The following is a 24323-nucleotide window of genomic DNA, read 5'->3' as shown; positions in this document are numbered from 1 at the left end:
TCTTGAAATGTGGCTTTCTGTTAAGGTTTAGTCTTTGGTATGATCCATCCTGCTTTCCAAATCCAATTTCCATTCTCTTTTCAAAATCTTTAGTCCTCTGATGTGCACTTCTCCTATTTTTGTGCTTTTAAAAATACAGTTTAAAAAACTTATTGTTAATTCAAGGGGATTTTATTCATCCAAGATTTCAGTCTGCTATCTTCAACTCAAAGTGTTGTATTTTCTTTTTAATACCTCAAAGTTCAGAATTTTATTTTTTAAATTTTAATTTTACAGGGAGTAGAGTTGATTTACAATGTTGTTAGTTTCAGGTTTACAGCAAAATGATTCAGTTATACATATACATATTCTTTTTCAGTCCCATATTGGTTATTAAAGAGCATTGAGTAGAGTTCCCTATGTTATACAGTAGGCTCTTGTTGATGATCTATTTTATAGATAGTAATATATATATGTTAATCCCCAACTCCTAATTTATCCCTCTCCTTCACCTTTCCCCTTTGGTAAATATGTTTGTTTTCTAAGTCTGTGAATCTGTTTCTATTTTATAAATAAGTTCATAAGTTCATTTGCATCATATTTTCAGATTCAACACATTAGTGATATCATATGACATTTGTCTTTCTCTGTCTGACTTACTTCACTTAGCATGATAATCTCTGGGTCCATTCGGGTTGTTGCAAATGGCATTATTTCATTCTTTTTTATGACTTAGTAATATTCCATGTATATATGTACCACATCTTCCTTATCCATTCATCTGTTGATGGACATTTAGGTTGCTTCCATGTCTTAGCTATTGTAAATAGTGCTGCTATGAACGTTGGGGTGTATCTTTTTGAATTAGAGTTTCTCTGAATATATGCCCAGGAGTGAGACTGCTACATCATAGGGTAGCTCTATTGTTAGTTCTTTAAGGAATCTCCATACTGTGCTTCACAGTGGCTGCACCAATTTACATTCTCATCAATAGTGTAGGAAGTTTCTGCTTTCTCCATATCCTCTCCACAACTTATTGTTTGCAGATTTTGATTGCCATTCTTACTGCTGTGAAGTGATACTTCACTGCAGTTTTGATTTGCATTTCTCTAATAAAAGTAGTGATACTGAACATATTTTTATATGCTTTTCAGCCATGTTTTCTTTGGAGAAATGCCTACTTAGATCTGCTTATTTTTTGATTGCATTGTTTGTTTCTTTGATATTGACCTGCATGAGCTGTTTGTATATTCTGGAGGTTAATCCCTTGTTGGTTCCATAATTTGCAAATATTTTCTTCCATTTTGTGAGCTGTCTTTTTGTTTCATGGTTTTCTCCTTTGCCGTGTGAAAGCTTTTAAGTTTAATTAGGTTCCAATTGTTTTTGATTTTATTTTCATTCTCCAGAAGGTGAATCCAAAAGGATACTGGTGCAACTCATGTCAGATACTGTTCTGCCTACGTTTTCCTCTACAAGATTTATACTATCATCTTACATTCTGGTCATCAGAAGTTCAGAATTTTAAAAATCAAAACTGTATATATACTAACTAGAGCAGAAAGTCTGCAAAGTGATACCTTAACCACTGACCACATTTAAGAAGTGACTATTTTGGAAAGCACTTCTTCATATTAAGCTATATTCCACACGGTGAGCCAAATTCATCTTACTCTGGATCTTCACTAAAAATACTATAATTATTCATATAATTCAAGCAACAATAGTAACTGCTCTATAAACACATATCAACACTGACAATTTTTGTTGAAAGAATTTTAGTCATTTTCAGTTTCCTATTTAATTTTTCTCACCTAGCTCTAGAGTTCTCAGAATCACAAAAGATTTAAATGGGAATTTATTATGTATATAGTCATACCTCTTCATACTGTAGATAAAGAAACTGGGCCTCTGAGAGATAAAGTTATTTGTCCAAGACCACCTAATTTGAGGCAGGAAGGCCTTATATAGTCATAATAGTTTTTATCTTTTCTTCACAGCATTTATCATCTCTTAATGCTTTTCTTTCATGCTAAAGTATACGCTCTATAGGAGTACAAAATCCTGTCTTCTTGTTCTTCCTTTTACTTTCAATGGCTTGCTAGGTGCCTAATCCATTACTTGGTACCCAATTATTATTTGTTAACTGAATGAATGAGTGTGTCACATTGCTTGTCTACTCTCAGTGAATTTACTGAAACTTAACACTTTTGAACTGTGGTGTTGGAGAAGACTCTTGAGAGTCCCTTGGACTGCAAGGAGATCCAACAGTCCATTCTGAAGGAGATCAGCCCTGGGATTTCTTTGGAAGGAATGATGCTAAAGCTGAAACTCCAGTACTTTGGCCACCTCATGCGAAGAGTTGACTCATTGGAAAAGACTTTGATGCTGGGAGGGATTGCGGGCAGGAGGAGAAGGGGATGACAGAGGATGAGATGGCTGGATGGCATCGCTGACTCGATGGACGTGAATCTGAGTGAACTCTGGGAGCTGGTGATGGACAGGGAGGCCTGGCGTGCTGCGATTCATGGGGTCGCAAAGAGTCAGACACGACTGAGCGACTGAACTGAACTGAACACCTTAGAACAGAAGCCTGTGAGGGGAACAGTGGTAGTAGCCATATACAGTTTCAAATGATATACAAAATTTTCTGGGTATGCCCTTTTTGTTTAACATAAACTCCTTTTAATTTTCAAAGGGGCTCATAAAGAAAAAAAAGGCTGTCACTGCCTTAGGAAAAGACCCTCAAAGTAATGTTTTACTCTATTCAAAGATCTTAACTTTACAAACAGCTAATTCCCTTTGACTTAGTTTTAATTCCACAGATTTATGTGGCATTCCCTTGGCATATTATAGAAGCTTGGAATTTTTCAGGATTAGGCTCTGTAGCAGTTCAGTGCTAAGGTGAGAAGTGGCATCTAGGTAAGGATTGACTGCAAAGAAATGATACCAGGGTACTCCTAGAAGAGATAACAGAAGTAATTCATCAATAGTCTTGAAGCGCAAATACATTCTGTTTATTTATAGAATACTTACCTTTTCTACTGGGAGGATATGTTGTTTCATGAACTGCTTCACCCTAGTAAGAACTTCCTGACCTGTCCTAGTCTGTACAAACAACTGACGGGTAGTATCAGTCTGTGGAAGCGCAGTGCTGAAAGATCTTTATTTAAAAAAAAATTACAAAGAAAGAAAAAAGTTACAAAGATGTCCAAAATCATTATTACAGATTTCTGAATAGAATGTGAAGTCTTCCCCCAATTCCCCGTAAATATCTCTCAGACAGAGCTTCTGTATTTTGGAGCTTTTTTTTTTTTAACCTTTCACGGTTATGAGAGGAATGCAGAATCACTTTATTTTGAACATTAAACTTTAGTGCTTAAAGCACTTTTTGAAGAAAACGTAGCCTGGCATGACCTCAATCAATGGGAGTTTAAAATCTTTTTTGAATTCACCTATCAAAATATCTAAACAAGAAGGCAAAGAAATTGGACACAAATAGAATTAGACATTCTTAGTATTTGCCTCACAAATACAACTGCAGGATGTCATTATAAGTAAGACCTTTAAAGATCATTATGAAGAGCAGCACTGTCATTTATTATGTTATATAGATCATAAATATTCATGTATAAGATGAAGTGTAAAATACAATGGTCCTAAGGTGATGTCAGGCCTCCCTGGTGGCTCAGACGGTAAAGAATCTGCATGTAACGCAGGAGCTCTGGGTTCAGTCCTTGGGTCAGGAAGTTCTCCTGGAGAAGGAAAAGGCAACCCACTCCAGTATTCTTGCATGGAGAATTCCACGGACAGAGGAGCCTGGAGGGCTACAGTCCATGGTGTCGTAAAGAGTCAGACACACAGAGCAACTAACACTTTCACTTTCAAGGTGATGTCATGGAAACTCGTGGCTTGGGCAAAATTTCCAGGGGCAACATGATTCATGCGTTCAGTAAGTGCTATATATCACACTGGTTTTTTTTTTCCCCTCTAACTTTTATTTTACATTAGAGAGTAGTTGGTTTACAATGTGTTAGTTTCAGGTATACCAAAGTGATTCAATTATATATATACATATAGTTATTCTTTATCAGATTTTTTTTCCCATAAAGCTTATGGGAATATTGAGTAGAGTTTCTTCCACTATACAGTAGGTTCTTGTTGATCATCTATTTTATGTATTGTAGTGTGTATATGTTAATCTCAATCCCCTAATTTACCCTCCCCTTGCATCACACTTGTTAGATGGAGGTATGGTTTGAAAAAGTGTTATTAGATGCCTCAGAAGTGCCCCACTAATGGACATATGAATTAAAAGATGCTTAAATGTCTGAATACAGTTTCATGCAATTTGATGGTGGAAGAGAGCAACATTTTTAAGCTTAATAAATCATCTTATATAATACGTAATTTTAAATAGGTATATGTAAGTAACAAACATTAGAAGGGAACATTTCAGAATTTTATCAATATCCTTAAAAGTTTATACTTCCACTTGGCAAAAGAGAAACCTCTTAATATTAAATTGATATTTCTTTATATGTGAAGTCAACTATTTTCAAGCATAAAAGAGATTTACTAAAAAAAAAAAAAGAATAACCATGGTTGACAGCAGTAATCCTTGTGTTGTAAGCAATAAAAACAATCCCTATCCTTCTAAAGCTTATGACCCTCACATACCTAATACAGGCTCTATTTGAATTAAACATGGAATCTATATTTTGCTTGCCTTTTAGAGAGCCGCAATCCAATTTCTGCCAGAGGTTGCACAACATTGGCATACTGGAAGCTATTTTCAGATGCATTATTTCCCAGAAGATATCTATTATAAATTCCCTATAAGTAAATTAACACAAAGTGATTAAAATTCAATGAAAAGTATTCTTCAGCTATCCAGTCTTCCCAGTTTCCCAGCTATGTGAATCACTAAACTTACAAAGTACTAAGATATAAATCAGACTATCAATTCTATTAATTTACATGCAGGAAAAATCATGCCACTCCAAATGAAAGTATTACACGCTTTTCATCTGGCTAACATACTCTAATCATAACAGAATTATAGCTGGAAATCAAACCAAACTTCAAAATTACTTCAGCAGTTACCAAAGATACCAAATTGGCAAGTTATATCATCTGTAAAGATCACTGTTCTACCTTCATAGTGGAGAAAAAAAAAAAACTAAAGAAATCAAAATAAAATTAAAAATTACAAAACAAAAAGAAGACAATGAAATGACTTCTAAGAATATTGTATCCCCTTTTTTGGACCTTTAATTAAGGTGAAACTCTTCTCCTTTGAATAGTGTTAGTGGAATGCTCAACTTTCTTTTTTCCCTTACCTCTCCCTATTCTGTGCCTCCATCATAATATATTCTCTGGTTCCCTGCCCCAAACAATATCAACTGATTTCATTAGTTTATTTCTGTATATAATTCTTTGTACAATATTAACACTGTAATCCAATTTCACATTTCTAGTTAACATGGAATGTTTATGATCATCTCTAAAGTTACTACTTTATAGTTTATGATGTATAGTAGTTTATGACATATTAATTTCAATCATAAACCATGTCAAGTTTTCATTTGAAATGAAAATCCATTTTAAGTTGAAAGCCTATTTGGTATCTTTTTTGTGGAAACTGACAAATACAGAAACATACCATAAACCTTATTGTGAGAAATCTATCTAAGCAACAAGATTAATTAATATGATTAATATGATTCTAAACTGCAGGATGAGATGTAACACAACAATTTCTTAGAAGATATTTCAAGTATTGGAGGACAGCATGGACTCTGAGGACAGGGAAAAATAACCATAATTTTCCTTAATCTTTTTTTTCCCATTCCCTTTGTTTCTAAAATCTCTTATTTACTTGTTCTTCCTATAAATCCTAACCCCTTGCCAGTGATGAAGCATCTTAATTTCTTAAATAAACAAAGATTCAAACTTAGGTTAATGAAAAATTAGTTTAACAAGGTAGTATAATGAAGAATGCATTTGTTTAAACTGTAAATTAAAAAAAACTGTACTTATATTCAACTTTCTCTCAAAATTTGTCATATTATTAGGAAAAAAGACAATTTTGCTTATCTTCACTCAAAAATATAGTTAAGAGGCTTCTGTATGCTAGGTACTGTGCTAGGCTTTGGGAAATACAATGATAATTCTTTCCTCACTATCAGCTCTGATTAATAAATGGCTTTACAATCTGAATCAGACATCACATTAGGAGTTTAGCTCTTTCTTATATTGATATTCAGGAAATAACCAATTTTCACATGCTTTTCTTCTTTTTGTCATTATGTCTTTCTCTCTCCCTTCCTCCATCTTTTTGGTCTATTATACCACATTTGCTACTCAACTTTTTCCCTTGCCAAATTCCTATTCTGTAAACTCTGGGTTTATATTTTATCCATGTTTGGTATTTGTCATTGTGGAAAATAAATTGATCTAAAGATATTATATAAGGGAATTCTCTAGTCCAGTGGTTAAGATTCTGTGCTGTTACTGTCAGGGGCCTGGGTTCAATTTCTGGTTAGGGAATTGATTCCACAAGCCAAGCCAAAAAAAAAAAAAGAATGTAACACCCCCCAAAACCAAAAATATTTTCAAGAGTATATTAGTAAGTAACAGTGAAACACATGCTAAAAAATTAATTACCTGTGCTATTCCAGCCATTTTAAAATATGAAAGGGCAAGAAAGAAATTCCAGTTAGGAAGATTAGGATTAATTCCCCTGCAGTGGCAATATATTGAAATCAGTTCTTCCATTGATGGTATCCCTATAAAAATAGTACATACTATGAACTTTAATAAAAATGTCAGGGTGAATAATTTTAAATGTCATAATACATATAAAATTGAATATAAAGCCATTTTCTACAAAGCAAAACATGCTCCAAGTATTTATTTTCAAAAGGATACTATATAGAAATGATTACATTTTGTCACAAATTACTAAAAGTGGAATGGCACACTTTAAAAAAATTGATAAAGATTATTTAAAAACATTTCAAGAAACAAATAAAAGCTGGTTATCTAAGATTATAAAATTATCTTTTGTTAATTATGGAGAGAAATAAAGACAATTTTACCTTAATAGAAATTTAGGCAACATTATGTTTTCATACCTATGTTTTCTTGCAAATGATGGCTTTGATTTCCCAATGAAACAGTCTTTGGCCAAAAGTAGAACATGGAGAGATAAGCCAAGTCTAACAAAGGATGACCAATGGTTGAAAGCTCCCAATCAAGCACAGCTATAACTCGAGACTGTAATTAAAAATAAAAAGGTTTTAATATATTAAATCCAAAAGAACTAAAATAAGGAAAAAAATGAAATAGAATATATTGAAAATCATATTTTCCATCAAAAGCAAATGTGAAGCTGTAGTTTGCAGTTTTTACCCACAGTGGCACAATTCACTTATCAAATAACTAATTTTAATAGCCTTGAATGAGTAAAGCCAAGTCCCCTGCTTCCATGATTGGCCCTCAGTTCTTCATTTTACTTTACATAGCCTTAACATGTCTACTAAAGAGCGGAGGCAAGAGCAGTTGAAAATATTTGACTGGAAGTTAACTATGATAAAAGAAGAAATTCTAACAAATACTTATAATTTAAGAATCTATGCTCTAATAATGAATCTAGCAACATGACAAATATTTCACTCCTATGGAAACAGTAATTTTTTAAAGTAAGTTATTTTATGCTGCAGATACAAAAAGGTAATTGTTATAAAAGATGCTGCTTGTTTTATGAATATAAAATCAATCATCATATAGTAACATGATAAAAGAGTTGTGTAATTTGGAATCAATAACAGCTTTCCTCATGCTACTTTGTAACAATATATATCAAAGGAATATAAATTTTTATGTTAGGAACATAGGGCATTCAACTGAAAATACAAGCAATCTGCAGAATAATATGTGTACTATGATCCTATTTAAATAAAAAGGTTGCAAATGAATACTCAAAGTTGAAAGAATACACACCAAACTGATTACAATGACTATGGTTGCTTCAAGTTAGGTAGGAGGGATGGGATATGGGAGGAGGAACTCCACTGGAGGGTCTGTACAGGAAGAGTAACTAAATAGGATTTGTATTTTAAGGTCACTAGCTGCTATGTTTTGAATAGATTGTAGGGGAGCAAAGAGGAGACTGCAGCAACAATTTAGCCAAGATTATCTAAGCCATATAAAATAGCAGAGTTCATTCAGGCAATGCATATTATTGCATTTCATGCCTTTATGTATCTTTGTATGTGTTTGTACTCCCTTACTTCAGTCACATATTTGTACACATTATTGTAGCTTTAAGGAAAATGTGGACTGTGAAACCACACAGACCTGAATTCAAATCCTAGCTCTACAATTTAGTGAAAGAAAGCGAAACTTGTTCAGCCATGTCTGACTCTTTGTGACCCCATGGACTATACATTCCAAGGAATTCTCCAGGCCAGAATACTGGAGTGAGTAGCTGTTCCCTTCTCCAGGAGATCTTCCTAACACAAGGATTGAACCCAGGTCTCCTGCATTGCTGGTGGATTCTTTACCAGCTGAGCCATGAGGGAAGCCCTCCATCATCTACTAGCTGTGTAATTCTGGACAGTTAACTCTGCAGTTCTGGACTAGTTAACACTTCAGATTTTCAATTTAAGTAACCATAACATATCTGGTGTAGAGTTAGTGTGAATATGAAATAAAGGTAGGTAATATGTCCATTTTGTTTATCAGAGTCTATTTAAGTACCTAGCACACAGTAGGCGGCTAAAATGTATTTATCCAATGAATAAGTACAGAGCCTGGCATATGACAGGCAATAAAAAATTTTCTATTATGACTATGGAAAAATTGATCATTACTTCCTCCATGATTTGACTTCATAGGACTTTTTATGGTTGTGATTATACTGAATTATCAGTTAAATTTGCTTCAAAAAAAAGGATTGGATGCCTTTTTGTCCATACCATTCTGTTTTTTCTGTGCTCCTAACATCCAAAGAAAACTAGCACTTCCTCAGCACAACTGGCCTATGGGCTTCACTGGTGGCTCAGTTGGTAAAGAGATGCTTACAATACAGGAGACCCAGGTTTGATCCTTGGGTTGGGAAGATCTCCTGGAGAAGGAAATGACAAACTACTCCAGTATTCTTGCCTTGGAGAATGCCATGGACAGAGAAGCCTATAGTCCATGGGGTCACAAGAGTCAGACATAACTGAGCGACTAAACTTAATCCAGCTCAACAGAAGCTTCATTTCGTTGATAATCAGCCACAATATTTATAGTGCATGTAGATTAAAAACAAACTAGCCACAACTGGGTTGATTCCAAGTATACATCAACAGATGACTGGTTTAAAAAGACATGGTATATACATAAGGGAATATTACTCAACCATAAAAAAGAATGCAATATTGCCATCTGTAGCAACAGGGAGAGACTTAAGGAATATCTGCTGAGTAAAATAAATCAGAGAAAGACAAATACTGCATGAAATAATCTACATGTGGAATCTAAAATGTAACACAAATGAAAGCATATATAAAACATAAAGACACAGATACAGAAGACAAACTTGTGGTTACCAAAGGGGAAAGGGAAGGGGGAGGGACAAATTAGGGATATGGCATTAACAGATACAAATTATTATATATGAAACAGATAAGCAACAAGAATATATTGTATAGCACAGAGAATTATACCCAATATCTTATAATAACTTATCTGGGATGAGTTCACCTCCTCTCATGAGCACATCAAAATAACAATGATAAGCAGAACAATAACTGATGAAAAAGACCAGAACCTACCAGAAAAGATCATCTACAATTAAAGACAAAAGAAGGGACCACATCAGGATGAGTAGGACAGGTGGACTTGCAATATAGTCAAGTCCCATACCCCTAGGTAGATATCCACAAACTGTACAATAATTCCACAACAGAGGCTCTCCCACAAGAGTATGAGGTCTGAACCCATGTGAGGCTCCCCATTCTAGGGGTCCTGTACCAGGAAAATGAACCCTCAGAGCATTTATTTGGCTTTGAAGGTCAGTGGAGCTTACTTTTGGAAGGTACCAGAGGACTGGGGAAAATATAGACTTCACTTGTAAAGGGTGCACACAAAATCTCACACCTTCCAGGATCTCAAAAAAAAAGTCATAGTTTCATAGGGACCTGGGTCAGATCTAACTGTTGGTTTCAGAGAGTCTCTCAGAGAGGTAGGAGGCAACTGCAGCTCACCCTGGGGACAAAGACACTAGTGGCAACCATTCTAGGGAGCTCTTTCTACCACGTGGACATTGGTGTTGGCAGGTGTCATTGCGGAATCCTCCCTCTAGTTAGCCCTAGGACCCAGCCATGCCCCAACAAACTATAGTCACCAGTCCTGGGACACCTTAGGCCATGCAACTAACTGGGCCATCCATCAGAAGACAGGCTGCCTGAAGACCCCATGAGCCTGAAGCTGCCTCTGGACACAGCCCTTACCAACAGAGGGCCCAGGAACTTCCTCCACCCACCATAGGCAGACACCAGATGCAAAAAAAATCACAATCCTGCAGCCTGCAGACCCAGATCATTGACCAAAAGGCCATACCCTTCCCTGAGACAAACTTAGCCCTGGTTCTGCCCACTAGCAGGCCAATTCAAGCTTCTGGATACCCCAGCCTCTGTGTCAGAAACCCACCTACCACTGGCAGTAATCTGACACCAGCCCTAGAATCCCTGGATCCTGTAACTAGACTCCAAGACTTGCTCTGCCTTCCAGGAGTCTGGAAAAAACCCCAGGACCATCCATGCACAAAGCTATCAGGAAGGTTAAAAGACAAAAGTAGTAAAGCCACTGATATCAACAATAAACACGTAAAGAATACAGAAACCATTTAGATGTAAAATATGATATAAATAACAGTATCGTGAGAGGAGGAGAGTACAAATGCAGGGTGGTTAAAATGCATTTGACATTGTGGTATCAGCAACTTAAAATAATACACATACTCATACACCTATTTACCTCATGGTAACCACAAACCAAAAAATCTATAACATATATACACACAAAAAGAAAAAGGAATCCAAATATAACTCTAAAGATAGTCATCACATCACAAGAGAACAAAAGAAGAAGAAAGGGAAACATAAAGGCCCACAAACAACTCCAAAATAATTAACAAAATGGCAATAATAACATACATATCAATAATTCCCTTAAATGTAAATGTACTGAATGCTCCAATCAAAACACACAGAGTAGCTGAATGGATATAAAAACAAGACCCAAATAGATGCTGCCTACAAGAGACTCACTTCAGATCTAAAGATATACACAGACTGAAAGTGAGGGGGTGGAAAAAAAAAAAAAGGTGAGGTAGCAAAAGTTATATCAGACAAAATAGACTTTAAAATAAAGACTGTCACAAGAAACAAAGAAGGACAGTACATAATGGTCAAGGGAACAATCCAAGAAGAAAATATAATTGTACATATATGTAACAACATATGCACCCAACATAGGAACATTTAAATGCATAAAGCAAATATTAACAGACATAAAGGGGGATATCAACAGTAACACAATATTAGTGGGGGACATTAGCATCCTACTTACATAATGAACAGATCATCCAGACAGAAAATCAATAAGCCTAAAATGACACATTAGAAAAGATGGACTTAATTGATATATACATAGACTATTCATCTGAATATTGTGCAGCAGAATACACTTTCTTTACAAGTGCACATGGAACATTCTCCAGGAGAGATCATATGCTGGCCACAAAACAATCCTCAGTAAATTTAAGAAAACTGAAATCATGTGAAGCATCTTTTCTGACCACAATGTTGTGAGACTAAAACTCAACTACAAAAAAAGAAAAACTGCAAAAAACACAAACACATAGAGGCTGAACAATAAAGTACTAAATAATGCATCACTGAGGAAGTCAAACAGGAAATAGAAACATACCTAAAGACAAAATGAAAACATGATTTGAAATTTATAAGATTTACCAAAACCTGTTCTAAGAGGGAAATTTACACTTATAAAAGCTAAATCAGAAAAGAAAATCTCAAACAACCTAACTTTACACTAAAAGGAACTAGAAAAAGAAGAATAAACAGGAGAAAAGAAATCATAAAGATCAGAGTAGAAATAAATTAGAGACTAAAAAATCAATAGAAAAGAATAATGAAACTAAAAGCTCACTCTCTGAAAAGATAAGCAAAATTGATAAATCTTTAGCCAGATATATTAAAAAACAAAGGAGAAAACCAAATCCATAAAATCAGAATTGAAACAGAAGAAGTTAAAACTGACATCACAGAAATATAAAGATTCATGAGAGACCACTATTAAACTATACGCCAATAAAATGAACCACCTCAAAGAAATGGACAAATTTTTAAAAAGGTACAATCTCCCAGGACTGAACCAGGAAGAAATAGAAAATATGAACAGATCAATTACCAGTAAGCAAACTAAATCAGTAATTTTAAAACTCCTAAGAAACAAAATCTAGGACCAGTTGGCTTCATGAATGAAGTCTACCAAAGTTTACAGAAGAGTTAATGCTTATCCATTTTAAATTATTCCAAAAAACTGCAGAGGAAAGAACATTTCTGAACTTGTCCTTTGCAGCCAGAATCACCTTGATACCAAAACCAGACAAAGATACTGCAAAAAAGAAAATTATAGGCCATTATCACTGATAAACATAGATGCAAAAATCCTCAACCAAATACTAGTAAATCAAATAACTGCAGACTAAATATAACAATACGATAAAAGGATCATGCACCATGATCAAGTGGGATTTAACCTAGGTATGCAAAGATTTTGTAATATCTGAAAACCAATGTGATACACCACATTAACAAATTGAAGATTAAAAACATGAACAACCCAATACATGTAAAAAAAGGCTTTTGAAAAATTCAAAATCCATTTAATTCATATACCCATTATATCTACTACTGTGGGTAAGAATCCCTTGGAAAGAATGGAGCAGCCCTTACAATCAACAAGAGAGTCCAAAATACAGTACATGGGTGCAGTCTCAAAAATGACAAAATGATCTTGGTTTGTTCCAAGGGAAACCATTCAACATCACTGTAATCAAAGTCTATGTCCCAACCAATAATGTCAAAGAAGCTGAACTTGAATGGTTCCATGAGGACCTCCAAGACCTTCTAGAACTAACATCAAAACAAGATGTCGTTTTCATTATAGGGGACTGGAATGCAAACATAGGAAGTCAAGAGACACCTGGAGGAACAGGCAAGTTTGACCTAGGAGTACAAAATTAAGCAAGGTAAAGGCAAACAGAATATGGCTAAGAACCTCTTCCAACAACACAAGAGATGACTCTACACATGGACATTACCAGATGCTCAATATAAAAATCAGATTGATTATATTTTTTTCAGCTGAAGATGGAGAAGCTCTATACAGTCAGCAAAAAACAAGACCTGGAGCTGATTGTGGCTCAGATCATGAACTCCTTGCTGCAAAATTCAAACTTTTATTCAAGAAAGTAAGGAAAACCACTAGGCCATTCAGGTATGACTTAAATCAAATCCCTTATGATTTTAGAACGGAAGTGATGCAAAGATTCAAGATATAGATCTGATAGATAATAAACTGTACAGGAGGCAGTGACCAAAACCGTCCCTAAGAAAAAGAAATGCAAAAATGCAAAATAGTTGTCTGAGGAGGACTTACAAACAGCTGAGAAGAGAAGAGAAGTGAAAGGCTAAGGAGAAAGAGAAAGATATACCCAACTGAATGCAGAGTTCCAGAGAAAGCAAGGAGAGATAAGAAAGCCTTCTTAAGTGAATAATACAAAGAAATAGAAGAAAAGAATAGAATGGGAAAGACTAGAGGAGGTCTTTTAAAATAAATTGGATACCAAGGGAACATTTCATGCAAAGATGGGCACAATAAAGGACAGAAACAGCAAGAACCTAACAGAAAGAGAAAAGATTAAGAAGAGGTGGCCAATCATACACCATGATCAAGTTGGGTTTATCCCAGGGATACAAGGATTCTTCAATACTCGCAAACCAATCCATGTGATACACCAAATAAACCAATTGAAAGATAAAAACCATATGATAATCTCAATAGATGTAGAACAAACCTTTGACAAAATTCACTACCCATTTATGATGAAAAACTCTTCAAAAAAGGGGCATAGAAGGAACCTACCTCAACATAGTAAAGGCTGTATGTGATAAGCCCACAGCAAACATCAGTTTTTCAATGGTGAAAAACTGAAAGCATTCCCTATAAGATCAGGAATGAGATAAGGGTACCAACTCTCACCACTATTAGTCAACATATTTTGGAAATCCTAGCTATAGCAAGCAAAGAAGAAAAAGAAATAAAAGGAATCCAGATCAGAAAAGAAGAAGTAAAACTCTCCCTGTTTGCAGATGACATGCTACTATTCATGGAAAACCCTAAAGATACTTTCAGAAAGTTACTAAAGTTAATCAGTGAATTTAGCAAAGTCATAGGATACAAAAATCAATGCACAGAAATTACTTGTATTTTATAAACTAACAATGAAAAACTCAGAAAGAGAAATTAATGAATCAACTCCATTCACCATTGCAACAAAAAGAATAAAATATCTAGGAATAAACCTACCTAAGGAAACAAAAGAACTGTATACAGAAAATTATAAGACACTGATGAAAGAAATCAAAGAGAACATAAAACAGATAGAGAGATATTCCATGTTCCTGGGTAGGAAGAATCAATATTGTGAAAATGACTATACTACCAAACACAATCTACAGATTCAATGTGATCCCTATCAAATTGCCAATGGCATTTTTTCACAGAACTAGAACAAAAAAATTCACAATTCATACGGAAATACAAAAGACCCCAAATAGACAAATCAATCTTGAGAAAGAAGAATGGAGCTAGAGGATCAACCTTCCTGACTTCAGACTATACTACAAAGCTACAGTCATAAAGACAGTATGGTACTGGCACAAAAACAGAAATATAGACCAATGGAACAAAATAGAAAGCCCAGAGATAAACCCATGGGTACCTTATTTTTGACAAAGGAGGCAAGAATATACAATGGGGCAAAGATAGCCTCTTTAATAAATGGTACTGGGAAAACTGGACAGCTACATGTAAAAGAATAAAATTAGAACACTTCCTAACACCATATACAAATATAAACTCAAAATGGATGAAAGATCTAAATGAAGAGTAGAAACTATAAAACTCTTAGAGGAAAACATAGACAAAATACTCTATGACAAAAATCACAACAAGATTCTCCCTGACCCACCTCCTATAATAATGGAAATAAAAATAAATATATGGAAATAAAATAACATAATGGAAATTTAAAAAAAACATATTTTTATCTTTATGCTCAAAAATCCCATATGATTATGGGACCTAATTAAATGCTTTTGCACAGCAAAGGAAACTATAAACAAAGTGAAAAGACAACCCTCAGAATGAGTGAAAATAATAGCAGATGAAAAAACTGAAAAAGGAGTAATATCCAAAATATATAAGAAGCTCATACAACTCAATACCAGAAAAACAAACAACCCAATAAAAAAGTGGGAAAAAGACATTTATCCAAAGAAGACATACAGATGACTAACAAACACAAGAAAAGATGCTCAACATCACTCATTATTAGGAAATGCAAATCAAAATTACAAAGAGATATCACCTCAGACCAGTCAGAATGGCCATCTGGAAAATCCCATGGACGGGGGAGCCTGGCGGGCTGCCGTCTATGGGGTCGCAAAGTTGGACATGACTGAAGCGACTTAGCAGCAGCAGCAGCAATCAAGACACAGACACAAAAACCAGACTTTTGGACATGGGGGTGGCAGGAAGAAGGAGAGGGTGGGATATATGGAGACAGTAACATGGAAAGTTACATTACCATATGTAAAACACATAGCCAATGGGAATTTGCTGTATGACTCTGCTGCTGCTGCTGCTGCTAAGCTGCTTCAGTTGTGTCCGACTCTGTGTGACCCCATAGACAGCAGCCCACCCCAGGCTCCCCCGTCCCTGGGATTCTCCAGGAAAGAACACTGGAGTGGGTTGCCATTTCCTTCTCCAGTGCATGAAAGTGAAAGGTGAAAGTGAAGCTGCTCAGTTGTGTCCGACTCTTAGCGACCCCATGGACTGCAGCCTACCAGGCTCCTCTGTCCATAGGATTTTCCAGGCAAGAGTACTGGAGTGGGGTGCCATTGCCTTCTCCAAATGTTTGGCATAAACCAGCACAATTCTGTAAAGCAAGTATCCTTCAAGCAGAATATAAATAAATTTAAAATTATTTAAAAAGGGCAGCGGGACAAGAATACACAGAAGAACTGTATAGAAAGGTCTTAATGACCTCAATAAACATGATGGTATAGTTACTTACCTAGAGCCAGACATACTGGAATGTGAAGTCGAGTGGGCCTTAGGAAGCATTACTACATGCTAGTGGAGGTGATGGAATTCCAGATGAGCTTTTTCAAACCCTAAAAGATGATGCTGTTAAAGTGCTGCACTCAATATGTCAGCAAATTTGGAAAACTCAGTAGTGGCCACAAGATGGAAAAAGGTCAGTTTTCATTCCAATTTCAAAGAAGGGCAGTGCCAAACAATGTTCAGACTACCATACAATTGCTCTCATTTCACATGATAGCAAGGCAAAGCTCAAAATCCTTCAAGCTAGGCTTAAATGGTATGTGAACCAAGAACTTCCAGATGTACAAGCTGGATTTAGAAAAGGCAGAGGAACCACAGATCAAATTGCCAACATTTGCTGGAAACAGAGAAAGCAAGGGGATTCCAGAAAAGCATCTAATTCTGTTTCATTGACTACGCTAAAGCCTTTATCTGTGTGGATCACAACAAACTGTGGGAAATTCTTAAAGAGATGGGAATACCAGACCACCTTATCTTTCTCCTGAGAAACCTGTATGCAGGTCAAGAAGCATCAGTTAGAACCTTAATGGAACAACAGACTGTTTCCATATTGGGAAAGAAGTGTGTCAAGGCTGTATATTGTCACCATGCTTATTTAACTTCTCTGCAGAATACATCATACAAAATACTGGGCTAGAGTCACAGGCTAGAATCAAGATTGCCAGAAGAAATATTAACATTTTCAGAAATATAGATGATACTATGCTAATGGCAGAAAGGGAAGTGGAATTAAAGAGCCTCTTGATGAAGGTAAAGGAAGACAGCGAAAAAACTGGCTTAAAAATTCAACATTCAAAAAACTAAGATCATGGCATCTAGTCCCATCACTTCATGGCTAATAGACAGGGAAAAAGTGGAAATGGTGGCAGACTTTTTATTCTTGGGCTCAAAAATCACTGTTGACGGTGACTGCAGCCACTAAACTAAAAGAAGAAAAGTAATGACAAATCTAGACAGTGTATTAAAAAGTAGACTTCACATTGCTGACAAAGGTCCATATAATCAAAGCTATGGTTTTTCCAATAGTTATGTATAAATGTGAAAGTTGGACCGAAAAGAGGGCTGAGTGCCAAAGAATTGATACTTTCAAACTGTGGCGCTGGAGAATACTCTTGAGAGTCTTTTGGATAGCAAGGATATCAAGCCAGTCAGTCCTAAGGAAAATCAACCCTGAAATATTCATTGGAAGGGCTGATGAGGAAGCTGAAGCTCCAAAACTTTGGCTATCTGATGCAAAGAGCCAATTCATTGGAAAAGACTCTGATGCTGGGAAAGTCTGAGGGCACGAGGAAAAGGGGGTGACAGGCAATGAGATGGCTGGATAGCATCACCTAATCAAAGGACATGAGTCTGAGAAAATTCTGGGAGATAGTGAAGGACAGGGAAACCTGGCATACTGTAGTCCATGGGGTTGCAAAGAATCGGACATGACTTAGTGATTGAACAACAACAACATTCATTTATGACATTTTTCTGAAGTAAGTTGGCACAGAGGGAACATACCTTCACATAATGACAGTCATTAATGACAACCCACAGTTAACATCATACTAAAGCAGTGAAAAGCTGAAAGCATTCCCTCAATGATTAGGAACAACACAGGGATGCCAACTCTTATTATTTTTATTTAATATAGTATTGGAAGTCCTAGTCATAGAATCCAGACAAAATAAACAAAAGGAATTTAAATTTAAAAGGAAGAAGACTGTCACTCTTTGCAGATGACAAACGCTATACATATAAAATCCTAAAGATGCCACCAGAAAACTACTAGACCTCACCAGTGAATTTGGTAAAGCTTGGTAAAGCTGCAGACATAAAATTAATACACAGAAATTTGTTGTTTTTCTATAACTAACAATGACCTATCAGAAAAAGAAATCCCTGGTGGCTCAGTGGTAAACAATCTGCCTGCCAATGCAGGAGACATGAGTTTAATCCCTGACCAAGCAGGATCCGACATGCCGCAGAGCAGCTGAGCCTATGTGCCACAACTATTGAGCCTGTGCTCTAGAGCTTGAGAGCTGCAAATACTGAGCCCACATGCCACAGCTACTGAAACTCGCATGCTCTAGAGCTATGCTCTGCAACAAGAGAAGCCACTGCAATGAGAAGCCCACGCCCTGCAACTAGAAAGCAGCCTCTGCTCCCTGCAACTAGAAATAAGTGACTGCAGTAAAAAAGACCCAGCATAGCCAATAATAAATAAATAAAATTAAAAACAATGTACTTAAAAAAGAAGGAAATAATCCCATTTATTATTGTATCAAAAAGAACAAAATACCTAGGAATAAACCTATCTAAGGAGGTAAAAGACCTGCAGTTGGAAAACTATAAGCAACTGATGAAAAAAATGAAGGTAACACAAACAGATGAAAAGATGTACCATGTTCTTGGACTAGAATAATTAATATTGTTAAAATGACCACTTTAACTCCTTTAACTATGAGGGTTTCCCTCATAGCTCAGTTGTTAAAGAATCTGCTTGCAATGCAGGAGACCCTGGTTTGATTCCTGGGTTGGGAAGATCCCCTGAAGAAGGGAAAGGCTACCCACTCCAGTATTCTGGCCTGCAGAATTCCATGGACTGTATAGTTTGGCCTGCAGAATTCCATGGACTATCTAGTCCATGGGGTCACAAAGAGTCAGACATGACTGAGTGACTATCACTTTCACTCTAGGCAAGGTACAGATTCAGTGCAATACTTATCAAAATACCAATGGTATTTTTCACAGTAATAGAACAAATAATGTTAAAATTTGTATGGAGGGAATTCCCTGGTGGTCCAGGGGTTAGGACTCCATGCTTTCACCACTGAAGGCCTGAATTCAATCCCTGGTCAGGGAACTAAGATACCACAAGCTGTGCAGTGTGGCCAAAATAAAATAAAATTTTTATGGAAACATGAAAGATCTGGAATAGCCAAAACAATCTTGAGAAAAAGAACAGAAGTAGAGGACTCATGCTTCCTGTCTTCAGACAATACTACAAAGCTATAGTATCATATCATCAAAACAGTATGGCATTGATACAAAAAATACACACATAAATCAATGGAACAGAATTGATAATGCAGACATAAATCCATACTCAATCAATCTATGAGAAAGGAGGCAAGAATATACAATGGAGAAAAAACAGTCTCTTCAACAACTGGTGCTGAGAAAACTGAACAGCTACATGTAAAATAATGAAATAAGAATATTTTCTCATACAAAAACAAAAATAAATTCAGAATGTATTAAAGACCTAAGTATAAGCCTGGAAACAAAACTTCTAGAGGAAAATACATAGAACACTCTGTGATATAAACTGTAGCAATATTTTTTTAGATCTGTCTCCTAAGACAAAGAAAATAAAAGCAAAAACAAACAAATGGTACCTAATTAAACTTAAAAGCTTTTGCACAGCAAAGGAAGCTATCAACAAAATAAGAAGACACCCTGTTAAATGGGAGAAAATATTTGCACATAATATGACCAATAAGGGGGTAATATCCAAAATATGTAAACAGCCCATACAACTCAATATTTTTTAAAAAAGCTGATTAGGGACTTCCCTGGAGGTGGGGGCCTAGGTTAAAGTCCTTGTCAAGGATTTAGATCTCACATGGCACAACAAAGAATTTGCATGCTGCAAGGACTGAAGATCCCACGTGCTGCAACTAAGACCCAGAACAACCAAAGATAAGTATTTAAATCTTTTTTAAAAATATGATTTAAATTGGGCACAAAACCTGAATATATCTTTTTCTAAAGAGGACATGCAGATGGCCAGTAGGCATGCAATGTTCAACATCGCTAATCATGAGGAAAATGCAAATCAAAACCACAATGAGGTATCACTTCACATCTGTCACAATGGCTATCAGAAAAGAGAACACAAACGGCAAATGCCGGTGAGAATGTAGAGAAACTGAACTCCTCATATAATGGTGGGAATATAAATTCCTGTAGCCCAATATTATTGAAAACAGTATGGAGGTTTCTCAAAAAACTGAACATAGTACTATCATGTGTGCTGTACTGGGCTTAGTTGCTCAGTTGTGTCTGACTCTGTGACTCTATGGACTGTAGTCTGCCAGGCTCCTCTGTCCATGGAGATTCTCCAGGCAAGAATACTGGAGTGGGTTGCCATGCCCTCGTCCAGGGGATCTTTCCAATCCAGGGATCAAACCAGGGTCTCCTACATGGCAGGCTGATTCCTTACCAACTGAGCTACCAGGGAAGCCCTAGTACTATTATATGACTCAGCAATTCCACTCCTGAGTACATATCTGAAACAAAACAAAAACAGATTTGGAAAGATACGTGAATCCAGTGTTCACATCAGCACTATTTATAGTTATAATGGTCAAGATATGGAAGCAACCTAAGTGTCCGCCAACAGATGAATGCATATAGAGGACGTGTTATACATACACAATGGAATGCTACTCAGTCATTAAACAGAAGGAAAGTTTGCCATTTGCAACAACATACATGGACTTGGAGTGTATTATGCTTAGTAAAAGAAGTCAGACAGATAAAGACAAAGGCTGCTTGATATCACTTATATGTCGAATCTAAAAAATAAAACAAACTAATGAATATAACAAAAAAGAAACAGATTCATAGATTCAGAGAAGAAACTACTGGTTACCCATGGGAAGAGGGAAAGGGGAGGGGCAATACAGTGGTAGGGAATAAAGAGGTACAAACTATTATGTATAAAATAAGCTATATTGTACAATACAGGGAATATAGCCAATATTTTATAATAACTATAAATTGAATATAACATTTAAATATCATGAATCACTATACTATACATCTGTAATATATAATACTGTCCTCCGTCCATGGGATTTTCTAGTCAAGAGTACTGGAGTAGGTTGCCTTTTCCTTCTCCAGGGAACTTCCCTACCCAGGGATCAAACCCAGGTATCCTGTATTGTCTACAGACGCTTTACCGTCTGAGCCACCAGGGAAGTCAATATATAATACTGTACATCAACTATACTTTAATTTTTAGAACGTAACAACTTTTCTTGGTAGCGGCTTAGGAAAAATGTCACCCAGCAGTCTGCATGAAGGAGAGGACTGAAATATCTTCAGCAATATCAAGGGAACTTCCAAGGAATGTCCCTATAAAGCAGCTTATGCTGAAAAGTGACTAAAAAGACAAAAATGAATCAAGTCTAAATGCTGAGAATAAGAGTCTAGATGTAAAAAGCAACTTGACAGTTTGAGAAGAACAGAAAAGATTTGAAAAAGGGATTAAAATTTTTTCACAGATTTTATAGAGAGAAGTTAGAGCCTAGATGAAATTATGCAGCAAAAATATGTCCCAAACCCTATTAATCTGACTTTATGACTTTATTCTGCAGCAAAAATATGATGAATCAAGATCAGGGTTGGAGATTATACATATAGTCAAGAGTCGAGAAGATTCTGGAATAACAAGTAAGCTAAGGTCAGGAAACTTTGTAACTCTTACATTATTTTCACACACATTCATTGTCAAAAAATTATTTTTTCATTGATAATAAAGAAGGTAGTTTTTTAAATGACTGATTATGCCCAAATAGGCCAGGCAGGGTGAGAAGTCAGATGAAGTCATAAGGGGTTCATGAATTCTAAAGTAAGAGCAATCAAATTTGTAGCATCTCAGGTGAGATATAAATAAGAGAAGTGGAAGGTAGTGAAAAGAAAAGTGAAAGTGTTAGTCACTCAGCCGTGTCCGACTCTTTGTTATCCCATAGACTGTAGCCTGCCAGGCTCCTCTGTCCACGGAATTCTCTAGGCAAAAATATTGGAGTGGGTTGCCATTCCCTTCTCCAGAGGATCTTCCTGACCTGGGGATAGAACCCAGGTCGCCCACAGAGCAGGCAGATTCTTTATCATCTGAGCCATCAGGGAAGCCCAGAAGGTAGTGAGGATGTGGTCAAAGACAAGGGTCTAAGTTTCTAGATTACCAAAACTGACCAGTTCCAGAGGAGATGAGAAGCAGGACAGTGTAGAATGAAGTCAGTAGGCCTGTGTTCAAAACTTGGTTTTATGACCAAAGAGCATATTAAGGGTATCTGAAACTATTTGTAAAGTAAAAAGATTGGGAAAAACACATCCCCATGTATTTTGTAGCAATAAAATTAAATTTTATAACTAAACTTTTCCCCAACTACACTGGCATCTTAGAAATGCTGGGGGAATTAAGAAGAAAAAAAAAACCATTAAAAATACATTGTGCTTTGCATATCAAATCTTTTTTTTTTCATAAGACAACATATAAAATGCTGCAAGGCAGATGACTTCAGAAGAACCAGTGTACTTATATTTATCTAAAATACATCTGACTACTAATTACTGAAGGCAGATGAAATATCTATGGGTTTATCTGTTCCTAGTTAAACCTATTTATCTTTCAAGCTGAAATGGCAATATGTATACTAAACTCCAAGATCTTAAACATTTCTCTGCCAGATGGCTGATTTATATTTGGAAAGTTAATAATCTTTTCCAGGAAAACTGGAGTTCGTTTAAACATTTCATTGAGCATGTTGTTACTGAAACACTTGCTCAAATATGCTTCAAATACTTTATATATCAGTAACTACAAATTAACTAGGGATTGTGAAACTGAGTAACATGGTTCAGGTTTTTTTATTCCCTTTAGTAATTTTCTATTGGCTTACCACACGCATTCCTGGATGGTTTATCATTCAAAATTATTTTTGTTTTTATTCCTTAATTACTGAGTTTTCTGATGACAAAACAAAAATAAGCTATTGCTTGGGGAAAAAAAATAAAACATCAAACCTTAAACATCACAGGAATGTAAGTTCATAAGCCTCCTATATTCCCATTCCCTATACCACTGTTTAGGTTTTAGTACATATTTACCAAAGAGTAAAGATTTTACTTTGTCCTAATTTTTTCTAAATAATAGAACTTGATAGGATATCTTAGAAAACTAGAATATAAAAACAGAGGGGAAAAGAAGAAAAGAATTAAAATAAAGTCAGCATCAGCTCCATATCAATTACCTCACTTTAGCTTCTTGGGAACCCTGATTTTGTTTTTCCCCCCAATTCAAAATGCACACAATATCAATTTCCTGGCTTTGATAATAATTTACTATAGTTGTGTGAGATCTCTTAGGGGAATGTGGATGATGGATACACAGCCCCCTCTATACTATTTTTATAACTTCTTGTGAATCTTTAAAGATTTTCAAAATTAAAAGCTACAACAAAAATGGAGGCACAGAGGTGGGGAGAGCCATATTACTAGAGAACAAAAATTAAGCATAAATAGATGAGATGGAAACAGTTACTTAGTGATTAATTATAATCAGTTCTTTTAGCATAGATTCACTCAGAAACATGTAACTGTTGTATAAATGAGTAAGATGCATTTACTGCTTTATAGGAGGTTTTAGTCTAGAAGGTCCCCATTTACTCAGCATTTACCATATAGGCTTTAGAAACAAAAGTAAGAAAAAAATTAAAGATACAATCCTTACCCTCAAAGGAAAAATAAAAAGCTTTCAATCATATTCTTAGGAACATGTATATCTGAGCACAAACATATACATACTAAACTTGTTATAATCCAGGGACTGATATTTCAATTTGTGAAGTGCCTTCATGAAAAAGAAAAATAGTCTAATTCCCCACTTATTTATGAAATTTTAAACTATTATTCAATATTTTATTGAATAATTATAGTAAATTATTGACTAAAATTAATTTGTAATATTTCATAGTTTTGAAAGTCAGACCATAGTAGATATCTTTTCCCTCTTTGACTAGTCTTAGTTTTATTGTATGATATACTTTAGCACTTGAGTATGTATTGTTCTCCGCTGTTACCAC

The 24323-nt window shown here is 35.6% G+C and overlaps 1 protein-coding gene across 1 annotated transcript in view; it reads right to left on the bottom strand.

Annotated features, from left to right (window-relative positions):
* ACAD11 (acyl-CoA dehydrogenase family member 11) overlaps positions 1-24323 on the bottom strand; it is a 115680-nt gene that overhangs the window by 54228 nt on the left and 37129 nt on the right. The window contains exons 6-9 of the mRNA XM_069565630.1: positions 7116-7257; positions 6646-6767; positions 4706-4812; positions 3013-3139 (exon numbers count right to left, since the gene is read on the bottom strand). Of these exons, the coding sequence (XP_069421731.1) occupies positions 3013-3139; positions 4706-4812; positions 6646-6767; positions 7116-7257 (498 nt within the window). The remainder of the gene's footprint in view (positions 1-3012; positions 3140-4705; positions 4813-6645; positions 6768-7115; positions 7258-24323) is intronic.

This window comes from Ovis canadensis, chromosome 1, assembly GCF_042477335.2.
Source record: "Ovis canadensis isolate MfBH-ARS-UI-01 breed Bighorn chromosome 1, ARS-UI_OviCan_v2, whole genome shotgun sequence".
Lineage (NCBI taxonomy): Eukaryota > Metazoa > Chordata > Mammalia > Artiodactyla > Bovidae > Ovis > Ovis canadensis.
This window is presented reverse-complemented; position numbering and strand designations above follow the sequence as displayed.